This window comes from Mus musculus, chromosome 4 (genome assembly GCF_000001635.26).
Source record: "Mus musculus strain C57BL/6J chromosome 4, GRCm38.p6 C57BL/6J".
Lineage (NCBI taxonomy): Eukaryota > Metazoa > Chordata > Mammalia > Rodentia > Muridae > Mus > Mus musculus.
In genome coordinates this window covers 65,790,454-65,806,770 of record NC_000070.6, presented here as the reverse complement: position 1 = coordinate 65,806,770, position 16,317 = coordinate 65,790,454, and the positions used below count along the sequence as shown (strand labels likewise).

Below are 16,317 nucleotides of genomic sequence, written 5' to 3'. Positions count from 1 at the left end.
TTCCATGCTTTATTTCTTTAGTCAACACTGTCCCCTGATTACTTGAGACCCATCATATCCTTCCTCCTCTAGGAAGTCTTCTCCACACAGGCCAGGAAGAAATCACTGGTTCTTTGTGGGGATACTCTGACCTGATACGATGCATTTATATGTGTTTTGTTGGCCCGTGGCAATGGCTTTGCCCATGCCTTTTGCCCTGGACTGTGTGCTTCCTGAGGACATGATCTTGTTTCTATAGTATGAAGCACATCTCGCATGGGGACAAATACTGAAAATTTTGAAAATTGCCTATCTACCATGTTCCTTCCTCAGGACTAACTGCAGTATCTGTAATACCACTGGACCCCCCCCCACACACACACACACAAACTCACACAAAGAACAGATGTAAAGATGTGGGGACAAGGAGCTGTGTGCTTGCACAGAGATACAATGTCTTCCAGCCCCTTCCACAGCCACACTTTTAGGAAACACTGCAGTGACATTTGTCAGGGAAGCAAGGTGACTTTGACAATGACAAAACCCTTGGGATTTTTATATTTTTCTGAAACTAATGTCTGTCCTTTTACCACATCCTATGGGGCTTCCCAGGATGTAATTATATTGGTGTGATCAGACCTGAGGTTTTTAATTTCCTGTCTCTTCCTATCTAGACCCAAGCTTTGGATTATATTCACAAAGTGACATGCATTCGTCGTCAAAGGACTTCATCTGCCCAGGAGTCAGTCTAGGCTGTAGTCCTTTACCTGGGGTTCAGGGTGCAGATCTATGAAACGACATAGGAGAATAATATCCTGCTACTTCTGCTAGACTCTCAGGGAGATTTAACATCCCCTTCTTTGCAAACAGCAGCAATGCACACGAGTGTGTTAACAGCATCTGTGCCTTTGTCGTCAATGGAAATTACATATAGCTTGATATCATATTTCATTTGTTGCAGATGTCTTAAAATATACTTTATGCTCATAGCTACTTTGAATTTATGGTTATTATTGCATCTGGTACTGGATCTTTTAATTTGATGTGTCACTAAAGAAGCATATATATTATTGTGCTACAAGTGGCATTTTAAAAAAAGAAAAGAATTTGATAAATGATTTCTTTTAGAATGCTTTTGTATTTGGCTCCATGCATGAAAAACAGGATTGTGATGTATGTGGGGCCTCTGGCTTCATGAGACTGACAAAGTATTTCGTGTATTAATGCAAGAACACATACAAGAAAATTGTCTGGGCTTCAGCAATTTCCAGGGTGGATGGAAAACCTGCAGTGGTTGATAGTGGTCATCCCTAAATTAAAGTGAGTGTAGCTATCTCTGTTTTAGGTTCAGAGACTCGCAGAGTATTTTCATGTGCCTATTTATTGATATATTAATTTATTATGATTTAATTATTCATTTTGATTTTAAATCATTCTGATTTCTAAGATGCTGCTTATGACATTGGTCAGTAGAGAGTATGACACAGTTTCTTCTTCTATGGAATTATGATTATCGCTGGATCTACCTGATAAATTAGGAGTTAGGCATTGTCAAGCATTTTTGCAGAAACAAATGAGGCTCAGAGAGTTAATAAATGGCGGGGCAACGTTTCAGTGGTACACTGGTATTTATTTCTGATTTCACTGCTGATTGTTATAAGCTCCTTAATTTCCTTGGGGGTGATCCCTCCCCCTCCATTCTTACAGTTGTACTTTACCTTTAACAATGATAGTAGACAACAGAAAACAGGGACAGCCTTTCTGGGGAGCCATATAATATCATCAACCTGGAAGAACTCTGAGATCATTGTGCTCGTGTGGAAAGAGAGACCCAAAGACGGTGAAAGACACAGGAGAGGGAGACAGAGCTGCACCTTCTCCCTTAGGCTGCTGCTCGCCTTTCTTGTTGATACAGACCTACATATTGTGTGATGGTGGGCTCTGCGGGAGTACAGCAAACCCTCTGCCACCCCAGGCTCTACAAAATCTTCCAGTTCCCAGCAGCCTGGGGCACTCACAGCTGGGAAAGGTGCTGGCTTTCTAGGAAAGCCTTCCAGAAATGTGGGGCCTCTCACTATCGGGTGCCAATGACAATAAGCTTCTCTCTGGGCTGTGAGATGTGTGGAGCAATCTGAGGCTCTATGTGGGTACTTCATGAATAAATAATCCCCAAGATTCAGCATTTGTAACTGAGTCAGTTTTTTTTCTCCTGTTGTTTCTTTTTAAAAAATATTGATGGGACTCAGAAAGGGGAGGGCAAAGAGAATGTCTATTACTGAACAGTCAAATCAAGAGTGGGGAAAGAAGAAAGATGGCCTCTAAGAGCAGCTGGACATCACTGTTACTGTGGATGGTACAGGAGGGACATATATCATCAGGATACTTCTGAGGAAGCCCTTGTGGTTTAAGCCTCACCAGGCCCCAGGCTGAATTGGTTGGGAGTGACACTCTTCAGAGAAACCTTCCCCTAGCTCCAACCTCTTCCCCCTAGATTAGATCTGCATCTTTGCCATATGTTTTCCTGGTATGCAATGTTTCAGAGCATCCATCAAAGTATGTAATTACATCCTTAGATACAGATCGAGACACAGACATGAACAGAGATACGCAGGCACGAATGTAGAAAGTGTCCAAGCATAAGCCTGGGCTTTGGAGCAGACACCTCTACCACTGCAGAAACAGGTACCTGTCCTGTGTCTGTTCTATTTAGCAAACCTCAAGCCACAGCTGCTTTGCTCTTTCCTGTACTCTTAACCTCCAGCCCACATGGTGAATGTAAGTAAATATTTATCCAGTGTACAAATACATTCTGAAACATGCTCACCCTTTGTGAAGATCCCCATCTTAGCACTCATATCTGTTAACTCACTGCATTCTGACCCACAGCCCTGTGCTTTGAATGCCATTGCCTGTTTCACAGATGAACAATGGGCATCGTAATCAGTTTTCCTTTGTTCGCAAGGCCACAAAGCTAATCAACCTTACCCACCCGCTTCCTCTGATCCTTTTGCCCTGTCCTTATTCAGAGAGCAGCTGCAGCACGCTCACCGCACCAGGAGATGTGATCAAGGAGTCTCTTAGTATGCAGGAAGTTACAAGTTACTCAAAGACACGAGATGCTCACAGGAAGCTATGAGACCACTCTGCTCAGCAATCTATTCTCTCCATCTAAATTAGCGCACACTATAATTGCTAGAGGAAGGGGAATATGAAGTGTCAGCTTGAACCCAACTCGCAGAATCACTGGCAAAGAAAGAATCATAAAGAGGAAGCCAGGACACCAAGGAGACTGGGCTTTGACACTCCTGGGATGGACCTACGTAGGTTGCTTGGGTTCTCTGCCAATCTTCTCAAGTCTGAAAGGGACAAATACTACATTTGTGGACATACACCTTTCATATTGAGGTAAAAATAGGAAAATAAGAACACTCTATGGGCCTAAGGCAAGAATTAAATGAGGTAGCTCATATGAGATTAGAATACTAACTTTCCAGTAGATGTCAGGCATTTTATTACTACTATATGGGATGCATTCTTTCCCTGCAAAGCATGATTCACCTCCACAGCTGTCCCAGCAAATTTCTGCCTTACTTAGTTGGTTGTTCTATTGCTGTGAAGAGATACCACGACCAAGGCGACTCATGAAAGCATTTAACTAGGGTTTGCTTACATGTAGGAGGAGTACATAACCATTAAAGTGTGAAGCTTGGTGATACAAAGGCAGGTATGATGCTGGAGCAGTAACTGGGGGCTTAGATCTTCTCTGCAAACAGCAGTCAGAAAACCTGGGCCTGTCATGGGCTTTTGCAGCTTCGACCCCCTACCCAGACCTCAGTGACACACCCCCTTACACTTCCCTGATCCTTCCCAAATACAGTTCCGCCAACTAGGAACCAAGCATTCAAATAGATGACCCTGTGAGGACCATTCTCATTCAAACCACCACACTATTCCTCCCTAGACTGTGTATCATCTTTATTGCTTTCCCACCAAGTTAATCCTCCAGATGATGTCTCGGTTTCTTTTGGAAAATGGGGTGATTTATGATTACATCACTGTGTTTGGAAAGAGTAAGTGAATGGAAACTTGTAGTGTTGAAATTATGGTGTGACCATTATGGATGCACAGTCTATAGTTATTATTGTCATAGTAGTTGTCCTTGTTTCTATAATTATGATTTTTAAAGCTATTCACCGTCATTATTAGCCTGAGTAAAATTTAGAACTTCTGCTAGAATCTTTGTTGAAGCCCCTAGCTCTTATGATGAAGGCCAGTGTTCATTAGTATCTGACACAAAGAACCCCCTCTAGTTTGCCTGCTATCCAGCCTTCTTGACATTCTTGCCTTCCTGCATCTCACATCAGTCCCCCATCAGGGTATATACCATCTTCTACTCCAGGCCTCTGCATGCACTGTTTCTTCTGATGTAACTCCATTATCCAGGCCATTGTTATTTTTTTTTAATGGATTGCTACCAATTTTTGCTGTCTCAAGTGCAATATTGCTTCACAGTTAATGTGGGTCCTTTAGACCCATTGATATTGTCATTCAAACCACCACACTATCAGACCAGTATGAATGAGAATGGTCCTCACAGGGTCATCAATTTGAATGTTTGGTCCCTAGATGGTAGAACTATTTTTGGGAAAGAAAGGTGTTGTGTGGTGGGGGTGGGGTTGCTGGGGCCTGGGGTAGAGGGTTGCCATTGCGAAACACAATGAGTCCTTTAGACCCACTGATAGAGGTAACATGCTACATCACATCCAGGAAACAGCTAGGTGCCCAGCATAAATCAGATAGCCATGGAACACTTCACATGAGCAAATGGACGCCCTGCGACTTCCCTAGTTCTTTCATGGGCTCCTTATCTTTTTAAGCCATGCTTTTTGAAACTTTTACCATGCTACGCACTACTAACTGTTGAGGCTTTCTCTGTACTTGGTATTACTGGGTATTTCAGACTAATAACTGAGTTTATTTTTTGTGCAAACTTAATTAACAGGATATTAGTAACCCCGTTTTTTAAATAAGAAGCTGGAAGCTTGAAGTTGAGAGACTTGTTTAAAAACAAACAACAAAACAACAACAAACCCTTATAGCTTGTGTGGCTGCTCTTCTGCTGCAGGGTAGTTTGATTCCAGACAAGCATTTTTCCTTGCAGAATGCGAGGTCTGCGAGTGATACTGAGAAAGAGAGGCGGGAGGAAAGCTTGACTCCAATCATATAGTTGTTGCCTCTTCCTCCCCCACCATAGTTCAAAAAACAACGTTTCATGTTGTTACCAGAGAGTGATTAGTGAGCATCAGTAGGGGGCTTGTCACTGTCTGGGCTCTGAGTCATACATTCACACCTCTATCTGAGAGGCATGGACCTTTCCTGGTGTCTATTAACAGTGAGCCATGCCAGCATCTGTTCCCAGCCACCCTGCCTAATGCTTACTCTGTGTGGTTCATAGACTGACAAAGCTGAATGGTACCCAGATGAAGCAACTGCCCCTTGAAGCAGCCAGGTGATGGGGGCTGCAGTCTTACCCAATCTGTTGGGGTCCGGCTGTTTCTAGTTCAAAACCAGAATTTTCCACTGGGAAAAGGAGCAGAATTACAGTAGGGAGCTAGATATAAGAGCTGGATGTTCGATACAAGAGCTAGATACACATTTGGAAATGTTTAGACGGTTTCTAGGCATTGGGAAAGAGACCAAATTACAGAGAAGCTAAATATAATCTAGAATCATCTTTAATCTAGTACCTGTCATGCAATAAGTACTCAAATATTTATTGAATAAATGAACAGTGTGTTTTCAAGTTTCAAGAACACATTTGTATATATCAAATTACTGTAGTTTTATAAGGGTCTAGAGTTGTAAGCAAAGCAAATATAGCTCACATTATAGAGATAAGATAGAGTTTGAGAGGGGACTTCATGTAGGAGAACGAGTATGAGTTTTGGAAGTGGGCAATACTGAATTCAAAGTTTTTATAACTCCACATTAAAAGCATGATTGTCTTAGCACCTTGTGCTGCTGTAAGAAAACATACAGGCTGGTTGCTTTATAGAGAATGAAAATATGTTTCCTATAATTTCAGAGCTAAGAGATCCATGATCAAAGTGCCAGCAGGGTAATAGTCTGCTTGGATCCTGGTCTTTGCTCCTAAAATGACATTTGAAAGGCTGTGTCCTCTGAATAGGTAGAAAGTAAGGTCATCTAGTACATGGGGGATGCTCAAAGGTCAAGAGTCCTCCACTAGGACATCTGATTCTATTTCCATGGTCTCAACCCTCAAAACACTGTCACCTCAGGACAGCCCCATATGTAAAGTATGTTGCCTGGGTAATTACATTTTTGAATGAAATTTGGATGCATTTCAAACTTAGAAGTTAGCAATGTCCTTTAAAGGAGAGGGAATGACACACAGATAAGGGGAAGAAGTCCTTGAAATAGTAGAGAGAGAGATTGGGTCATAAAGTTCCAAGCCATGGAAATAAGGAAAGCTAAGAGTGGTCTTCAGGAGCTATGAAAACACAAAATTGCTCCCTACCTAGTGCTGAATGACTATGGCTTTGTCAAGACCTTGATCTTCTTCAACTTAAAATCTCCAGACCCGGGACACAATTTATTTAGCTTACCTACTTTGTAGTATTTTCTTTGCAGCTGAAATAAAGAACCACAGGGTTTGAACCTTTTATTTCTATTTTGGTTCATAGTGTTGTGGACCACATGCACTTAGGGGCTAGAAGTTAGTGTGGGGATTGTGTAATTCGCAAAAAAAGCGCTCTTTCCATCCATCTTTCTCTAAGTCATAGAGGAACTGGACACTGATGGTTGCTTATTGCCCTAACTGCAATGGGAGCTCTGAGCTACTACTAACAATTTGTTGATGCTTAACTGTGGCATGGAAGAACTGCAGCGGATATGTGTGCACAAACTCCCCTTGCCTGAGTGACCAGGGAAAGTGACACAACTCCCCCAAAATCTACTCTGTGCAGTTACCCAATGGAAGAAAACATAGGTACTTTACAAAGCTATTAGAAAATCAAAAGCAATTGCATAGGAAAAAACAAAATAAAAAGACCCTACACTATCCTTTGCATATAGCACATGTCCAGGATATCATTAATGGGGAAGGCAGCATTGATGATGGTGGTAATGTATGTCATGGACTAGATTCTCATGCAGGTCTCTGGTACCCTGACCTTACACTATCAGTCCAGCTTGCCTCTGTCTCTTGGAAGGGGCCCACTGAACCCTTTATTCACCCCCTATTTCATGCTACTGGGGCAGCTCAGAAGTACAACAGAGTACAACAACCCCAAAACCTAAACTCAGGCCAGAATAATGGGTTGAATTCTCAAGTCTTAAGGGAAAAAATGCAGTGTCTGCCCTGACCTCCTTTTATTTCTTGTGCTTAGTTGCTTCATTTCCTGTCTGGACATAATCGCTCCTCTTGGCTTAGCAAGAGTCCTGTGTCAGGCCTTTGTGTCTTAAGTAGAGCTCCCCATGTGTACAGTGCTTATGCAGAATTGATCTTTCGAAGAGCTAGCAGTCTGCTCATTTGTAGTCTTTAGGTCCTGCAGAAAGGTGACATCTTTTGCTTATTTTTTTTTTTACTTCTGTTTTTTCTCTGTCATTCTTTTATTTTCTAGTCCATGTCTTTCATTTACCCTCTTTCTTTTTAAATCTTGCTCATCTCCTTCTCTCTGCCTCTCCTCTTTCTATGTATTTTCTCACTCCTTTATTTCCCCCTTTTATTCTGACTCTTCATTTTTATGTCTCTTTACATATACTTCTCCTGTCCCCATTTGGCTGTCCTTTACACACTGTGTTTGAATCTCTTCCCCTGATGGGCTGTCTACCCATGTGTCTGTCTTCCTATCGACTTTCTGCTTTTCTTTACTATCTCTGGGTGACTATGTGTCTGCGCCTCAGTTTCTTTCTTTTCCTAGGCACATCTCTGTGCTTGTCTCTTTTACTGATCTCATTTTCTCAGATCCCCTCCTTTTCTGTCTAGATCTCCTTCTGGCTCTTGCCTTTTTTAATACCTCTGATTGTTTACATTTTAAAGCTTTGTGTCTTCCCAACATCTTCAACTCTTTCTGTGTCTTTAAACATGGGCAGTCTCCTAAGGATTTCATTTTATACTGTTATCCCCCCCCCATATACTTGTCTCTTCACTCTATGCTGATGTAGGGACAATCACATAATTTTGCCTATGCAATTTCCATTGTCTCTTTATACAGAAGCAAACATGAAGGACCTAGAATGGGAATGCAGGGCCACAGCAGGGAGCAGCATGTCCTACTTGGCCAGAATGTTTACAAAAGTATACATTTCATGGAGCCTGCATCTATGCTTTCTGTGTTTGTTTGTTTGTTTGCTTGCTCATTTCAACACAATTACCTAGCCCATATTCTGTCATGCTCTGCCTTGGGAGCTATATAGGCGTGAATAAATCCTAAACCCTTTCCTGCAAAAGCGTACACTCTCCTTGGTAGACAAGGGAACTGGTAATGACATTCAGTTATATCATAGATTTAAGCAGTGTACCCACAAGATACAGGAATTCAATCTAGTAAGAAGAGAAGGGTCTATGAAAGACACAACAATAATGTGTAGCAAAAAGGATTTGTCTGTGGTCACTGCTGCATCCCAGGACATAGAACAGGATCTAGTACATATTAATTATCTAATCAATAAACATGTAAGATGTGTGTGTACATGAGTGAATGGATGAATGAGTAAAAGAATTTAATCAGTTTTCAAGGTGTCTTGGTATTTCATCAGGAAAATAATTCTGAGATAAATATCTTAGGCAGAAAGGAAAATGTGATTAGCATTCAGATGGCATGCAGGTCATAAGGCAATAATCAAAACTGCAGGTTTTATAGCATTTTAAACTTTAGGTTTTTAGGAATACGGGTGTTGAATAAATTAAGTGTATGTGATCTATACTGCTTGCCACCTCCAAAACTCCTAAGTAAAAGACACTTCTGGTTCCAAGCATGGGTTAACACTCAGACTGAACATACTGATACATGTTCTATCACCCAGGCTGGACTCTCTTCATCTTGATGTAAGCATTGGCAGCTGCCAGGCATGAATCTTTAGTATCTTTTAGCCACAGAGAACTTCCTTGCCCAATGATACCCACTTGTTCTCTTTTGGTCAGCAATCCATTCAACAGCCAAAGGATGTGGGAATGCAAAGGCCCAAGTGCTTTGTTATCATCTGGGATGTCAATAAATGTCCTCTTGAGTCCCTGAACTCGACATGGTATCAACTGATGCTTTACTGTGGGTCCTTTACCAAGTCTTGACTCGCTCTCTTTGTACAGATTCATCTCTCAAGAGGAGCTGCCAATCATCCCCCTGGGTATAACTGTATTCCCGAATCTGTTTTTATAATGACTGACCTAAGGTTCAGTATTCAAATAAGAAGAAGCAGGAAACCATGCAATAGAAAATATGAAAGTAGAGTAAATAGGGTCAAATAGCAGTCAAAAAGGTTCTCTAGAGGAATATAGCTGATAGAATGAGTATATGAATAAATATATTTATATGAATAAGCATATTGTCGTTGCTGTAAAGAGACACCATGACCAAGGCAACTTATAAGAACAACTTTATTTGGGTCTGTCTTACAGGTTCAGTCCATTATCATCAAGGCAGGAACATGGCAGCATCCAGGCACGCATGATACAAGAGCTACTGAACATTCTAACATCTTGTTTCAGTGGCAGCTAGGAGAGGAATGGCTTCCAAGGAGCTAAGATAAGGGTCTTAAAGCCCATGCTCACAATGACATACTTCTTCCAACAAGGCCACACCTACTCCAACAAGGCCATGTCTGCAAATAGTGCCACTCCCAGGGCCAAGGCTATACAAACAGATATATATATGTATATATGTATGTATATATATATACATATATATATTCCATAAAAATAGCAACAGAAACTTTTACCTATTTTGAATATATGGATATAGTATTTATTAAATATACATGTCATTTATTAATGTATTATTGATATTACATAATATATAATAGATGTCTATATATGGTATTTATTAAAGCAGCCTACAGCTTGTGGTCAGCTAATCCAAAAATGTCTGTCTATTAATGGAAAGTCTAAGAATCCAGCAGTGTTCAGTCCCCACACTGGCTGTCTCAGCGGGAATTTAGTATATGCCAGAATCCTGAAGAAGTAGACTGTAATGTTAGAAAATGGAATTGACAGTGACAGCAAGAGGAAGCACACAAAGAACAAGCGTCCTTCTTCCCTGTCCTTTGTACAATCTTCTAGAAGAAAGTGTTGCCTAGATTAAAGGTGGAGCTTCCCATCTCAAAATGTATGCACTACAGGTATATCTTCTCACCTCAGAAAACCTGAAATAAAAGTGGGGCTTCCCACTTCAAATAATTGAATTGAGAAAACATCCCTACAGGTGTACACAGCTGCTCACGTTGTAGTTAATTCCAGAGGTAGCCCAAGTGATAACTAAAAAGAGCCATCACAAATAGGTATCCAGGGGAAAGATTTTGAAGATCCTTGACGGCCAAGAAAAGTACTTTAGATGCCCTTCTGGAAGTACAGAGGAGTTATTGAACAGAGGAATATCTAATTAGAGCTGGATTTACCAAGTTCACTGCCAATCATTATAATACTCAGACTGAAGAGAGAAAGCTTTAAAAAAGAAAATGAGTTTAGAAACCCAACCTGAGAACTATAGGCTTGAATGGAAAGAGTATGCCTGGGCCTAGCAAACATAGAAGTGGATGCTCACAGTCGGCTATTGGATGGATCACATGGCCCCCAATGAAGGAGCTAGAGAAAGTACCCAAGAAGCTAAAGGGATCTGCAACCCTATAGGTGGAACAACATTATGAACTAACCAGTACCCCGGAGCTCTTGACTCTAGCTGCATATGTATCAAAAGATGGCCTAGGCGGCCATCACTGGAAAGAGAGGCCCATTGGACACGCAAACTTTATATGCCCCAGTACAGGGGAACGCCAGGGCCAAAAAAGGGGAGTGGGTGGGTAGGGGAGTGGGGGTGGGTGGCTATGGGGGACTTTTGGTATAGCATTGGAAATGTAAATGAGCTAAATACCTAATAAAAAATGGAAAAAAAAAAGACTGGGAAACATCATTGCTGGTCTGTCACCAGCTTTTCTGTTCTTACATTTGCCTTTCCTTTCTGCCATTCTGGAATAAGCAACATCTCATGGCGTGTTTTCTACACTCCTGATTCCCACCTCCAGTGGGACACCCTTACCACTCACTGTACCTTTAAGACTCTTGTCTCACCTAGTGCAAGCATATTACCCTTTGGGAAGCTCTTTACTCATAAAATAGCAAGAGAAACTTCCATCTATATTGCTCATATTATAGAATCCATCTTAGGGAATCCCACCGTGTTTGTGGCAGGTCTGTAAGTAAGAGGAACCTCATTTGGAGAGAATTCTGTCGCCTTTCCAACCATAGTTGTTGACAGATTGAACAATTTGAGCTTCATGACATGGTTTGAAAACAATCATTTCTGCTGTCCTAGGGCTAGAACCTTGTGCTTCTAGTTAGATCTTGTATTTATAGCCTAGGCAATTTGGAGATTAAATCCTTCAACATTTGTAGCCTCAATTTTATAAATCCAGATCAGAATAATAACATTTGAATCATGCAGCTGCTATACAGAGCTTTTGAGACCCCTATAAACATGTGGTCAAAGAACAGAGTTTTGTGTAGATTAAATGTCTTGTGAGTGGGGCAACTAGGTGATACAAACTGCTACAATGTAAGCTAGTCCTTAGGTATTTTACAGTGTAAGTTCTTGATAATCCTTAGGGAAGAAAATTCAAATTTCTAAGACACAGCTGTTCTATTGGCAAAGTTGAAATCACATAACCAGTCACCTTCCATAATTGTGGGACTAACTGAAATAATACATGAAGATGTAAATCTCCTTTTCCTTATAACAACAGGATGGAAGCACCATGCTCTCCACTGTTGCCTCCCTTTTATTTGCATTATTTTCCAGATTAAAAGCAAAGTGAATAATTATTTCTAATGTGTTGGACTCATATTAATAACAAGCAATAAAAACCAAACCAACAAAATGATTATACAGCTATTTATGAGGTTTAACCATCCCCTTTTTTTCCCCCAAGGGAAGAAGCAATGTTGTCCACGTACTTTGAAACCATCAACGACCTGCTGTCCTCCTTTGGTCCAGTCCGTGACTGCTCAAGGAACAACGGGGGCTGTACCCGTAACTTCAAGTGTGTGTCTGACCGCCAGGTGGACTCCTCGGGATGTGTGGTGAGTGTTCGTTAGCCTAAAAGCTCTTCATACACTCAGGACCCTCTCTGCAAGGGGAAAGGGATGGAAAGACTGCAAAGCAGCGTCTCTCAACCTGTGCATTGTGCCCTCCTTGGGGTCAAATGACTCTTTCACAGGGGTGTCCTAGACAATCAGAAAATACACACACACATATGTATATGTGTGTATGCATAAATACACACATAATAGTTGCAAAATTATACAATTATAATTATGAAGTAGCAACAAAAATAAGTTTATGATTGGGGGATCATCATAAAATGAAAGAACTCTATTAAAGGGTCAGGGCATTAGGAAGGTTGAGGATTGCTAGCTCAAACTTACTGCCTTTGTGTCCCTTCAAATATCAGGCTGCTCACCTCCTCTGTGAGGTGGGATCTTTAAACCCACCTCTTTGAATTTTCAGAAAAATAAAATGAGATAATATAACATAAGTGTCCTTCATGGGAGGCTCTGAATTCTAGAAGCTCACGGTGCTTTTGATAGTAAAACACAACCTGTCTTAGTTCCACGGACACAGTGCATACAGGGGAAGTCAGTAAGATGGAAATAGTACCCAGTGTATATTCTTTGGTATGGTTTAGATGATGTTGCAGTTGAGACTCAAAGTTGGTAATAGGCTTTTTTTTTTTTTTTTAAATTGGTTTTAGAAATGGCTTTTGGAAAGCATGCCTCTGTTGGTATTAAGAAAATTATGCAGACGGCTAAAGCAGGGGGTTGGTTTAAAAGAAGGAAATGTTTTCTTTCATGGGATTCCAGTATCTGTCATAAAATAGGGATACAGGAGAAGTTAAGTAATGATACCTGCTACCTATGAAAATGCATTCCAAAATCGATGATTTTTTTTTTTTTTTGGTAAGGATTGCATCAGCTAGTTGTTTGATTTTTAAATTTCTGAGCTACAATTATAGGTGGGGTTGTATCTCATGAACTTGAAGTTTTATCAAGTAAATGTGTGTGCACGTATGCATAGGTGTGTGAATGTGTTGAAGTGGGGGGCAGTTTAAACATATGCTTCAGAAGCAATGGTATTGCCAGACAGGCTCAGCCCGGCATTCAGGTCTCTTCATTTGGCTCCTTTCCGACCGCTCCATGCACATCATTCACCACTTGACTTCCGCCTACACTAGAGCCAAATGGACCTGATTAGATGCAATTCTTTGAACATGCGGCTTGTTTAGGGCTTCTTGCCCTTCAATTAGAGTCAATTTCTCTGTCAACCCTTAGAGCCAATAAGTGGACAGGCTTTCAGATCTTTGTCCTTTCTGAAGACATCCCTTCTCCCACCCAGGAAGTGATAGAGATCTTCCTATTTTCTATACCTAACTTTCTTACATCACCTGGAATATTTTATAGCGCAGACTGCTGGCACTAGGTTTGTCTCAACCAATAAGCGGAGTGACACCCCAGGAAATCTGTTGATTTAACTCAGTACACCAGCAATATCTATCATAGAATAGGAAGCATAAGGGGTCAGAGGCAATGATAGGAGTCCCTACTCTGGACTAAGTTCTCCAGATGAGACTAAGAAGGAGAGAATACACAGATGACCCATCTCTATAACAGTGGAGAAATAACTGAAACTAGGAAAGCAGTAAAAGAAAATTTTAGAATTTTCTTTTTCTTGATCTAAACCTGGAGTTTAGAGGTAGGTGAAGAGTTTAGTCACTTCAGTTTTCAGGATTATAAGTGACAGGAAGTTGGCACAGAGTAGTTGAGGCAAAGGGTCAGGGGGAACGCATTGCCAAAGGCAATGTTCCTCATGGCTTCAGAGGCTCAAGCAACTGAATTAGAATCACTGTCCACTTTCTATCTCTGCTTTCTTCTGTGTCATGTCATTCTGTGACCTACTACAGCTTCTTTACACTGAGTCCTGTGGACAAAACCAGCCCTTTCTTACTTACTCGAATGACAGACTCTGGATTATCATATTGGGCAAACTTGATTCTCACCCATAGCCATTCACCAGTAAACTCTGTGATCAAGGGACTGTGCCAGACACATCTTCATGTGAGTCATGTAGATTTCAACTAAGAGGCCTCTGCATTGGAAACATGTTGCTCAGATAGGTACAGACATACACAACCAAGGAAATCCAAGTCCCCAAAACTGGACGAGTTTTTCTGTGTGCTGTGCACGCCTATGTATTAGAGTTCTGATTCTGAACATTGTAGCCAACTCTTCAGACTTCATGCTGGAAAATTGAGACCCAGTAAGGGAAAGGGAGATTTCCTCAGACTGCATCACTGATCAGTGGACAAACAATTCCAAAGGATTTTTCCAAATGTGTGTATCCAGAGCACTATAGTGGCTTCTCTAAAAAGATTGTCATCACTTCTCATTCCTCAAACACTTAAGCTTCTTCTTCTTCGTTAGGGTTGAGGTCACTGAGCCATTGACATTCAGAAGGCAGAAATGAGACTGAAGGCTCCATGGTGTGCTGTGCATGTCTAGGAGTGGGGTTTCTCTTTCCTCACGTTAGCATAAACTGAAAAAAAGTAAGAGGAGAGCAAGAGAAATCCAATAGCCTGCGATGTTTTAGGGGATTTCTCTCTAGAATAAGAGGACACTTTTAAAACTCTTAGATACAATGCTTAGTAGCAAACTCTGCTGCATGAAATCGATAGGCCAATAGGCCAGTAAAGGCTTCAAACTTGTTTAGCTTACATGCATCCCCTTCTAAAAAACAGTTCATCTGATATAAAAAAATAATCACACCTTACATTGTTTGTGTCTGTGTGTGTCTGTGTGTGTGTGTTCATATACGTTGAGTTGCACATTTGTGTGCTTGTATGTAGATGCTAGAGGAAACCCTCTACTATCTATCCTCAGGCTCTCTCACCTTTCCATTTTCTTTTGAGGTAGGATGTCTCACTGGCCTGAGCCTACAAGGCTAGGCTGGCATATCTGCATGTCTCTGACTCTACCACAACACTGGGTTCACAAGCACATGAAAAGAGCTCAAGCTCTCTCAAGCTCTCTCTCAAGCTCTCTCTCTCTCTCTCTCTCTCTCTCTCTCTCTCTCTCTCTCTCTCTCTCTCCCACTCTCTGCCATCTGGGCTATCTCCCAAGCACCATTATACTTTGCATTTGAACAAAGAAACAAAACAAGCAACACCTCACAACTAAAGTGTAGCATGGGCTCCCCTCATGGATGAATAAATGAGTCTATGAGGGAACACAGTATCTTCCTAAGGTTTTACCACCAGGTGGCAGGATAGAGGATGAAGACCACATCTTCCATGTCCTTCCTAGAGCCAATATATTTGGAGCTGTTTTCCTGCCAAGCACAAAGGGGGTGATCTGTGTGAGAAGGATTTCAGCCATAACTTATTCTTTAGCTAGCAGGGAATCAACTCTGACTTCTCAGTTTCTTTTTCTTTTTCTTTTTTTTTTTTTTTTTTTTTTTTTGAGACAGGGTTTCTCTGTCTAGCCCTGGCTGTCCTGGAACTCACTTTGTAGACCAGGCTGGCCTCTAACTCAGAAATCCGCCTGCCTCTGCCTCCCGAGTGCTGGGATTAAAGGCGTGCGCCACCACGCCAGACTTCTCAGTTTCTTAATACTTCCAAACAGAACAATAGTTTTTAAATGCACAGACTTTTTTTCCCCTGCAGGATGAAAAAACACAGCAGAGGGATGGGAGATAGTTCAATGCTTTCTGTCCGATCAAGAGCATGGAGATCTGATTCCCAGAAGCCACATAAATCCTGGGTTGGTATGTCAGCCTCCATGTAATTACAGCCTCAGAAGGCAGACAAATGAGATCCCTGGAGCAAACTGACAACTAAGACTAGCTAAATCATCAGGCTCTGAATTTGACTAAGTGACCCTGCCTCAAAGAATAAGGTTCAAAAAGAAAACACCAGGGAAAGATTCTTGATTGGTCCCCTACATACACATACACCTACGTACATGTATCCTCACACATATGCAGACACAAATATGCATATGCACACATACTATATATTCAAATGCATGATAAAAGAAAAATTAAATAACTCAAT

At 41.3% G+C, this 16,317-nt stretch overlaps 1 protein-coding gene across 5 annotated transcripts in view; it reads left to right on the top strand.

The window, feature by feature from the left end:
• Window positions 1-16,317, top strand: part of Astn2 (astrotactin 2) — a 1,023,735-nt gene that overhangs the window by 597,767 nt on the left and 409,651 nt on the right. For all 5 annotated transcript variants that reach the window (NM_019514.3, NM_207109.2, XM_030253680.1 and 2 more), the window contains one exon: window positions 12,142-12,292. In NM_019514.3, coding sequence (NP_062387.2) covers window positions 12,142-12,292 — 151 coding nt within the window. The remainder of the gene's footprint in view (window positions 1-12,141; window positions 12,293-16,317) is intronic.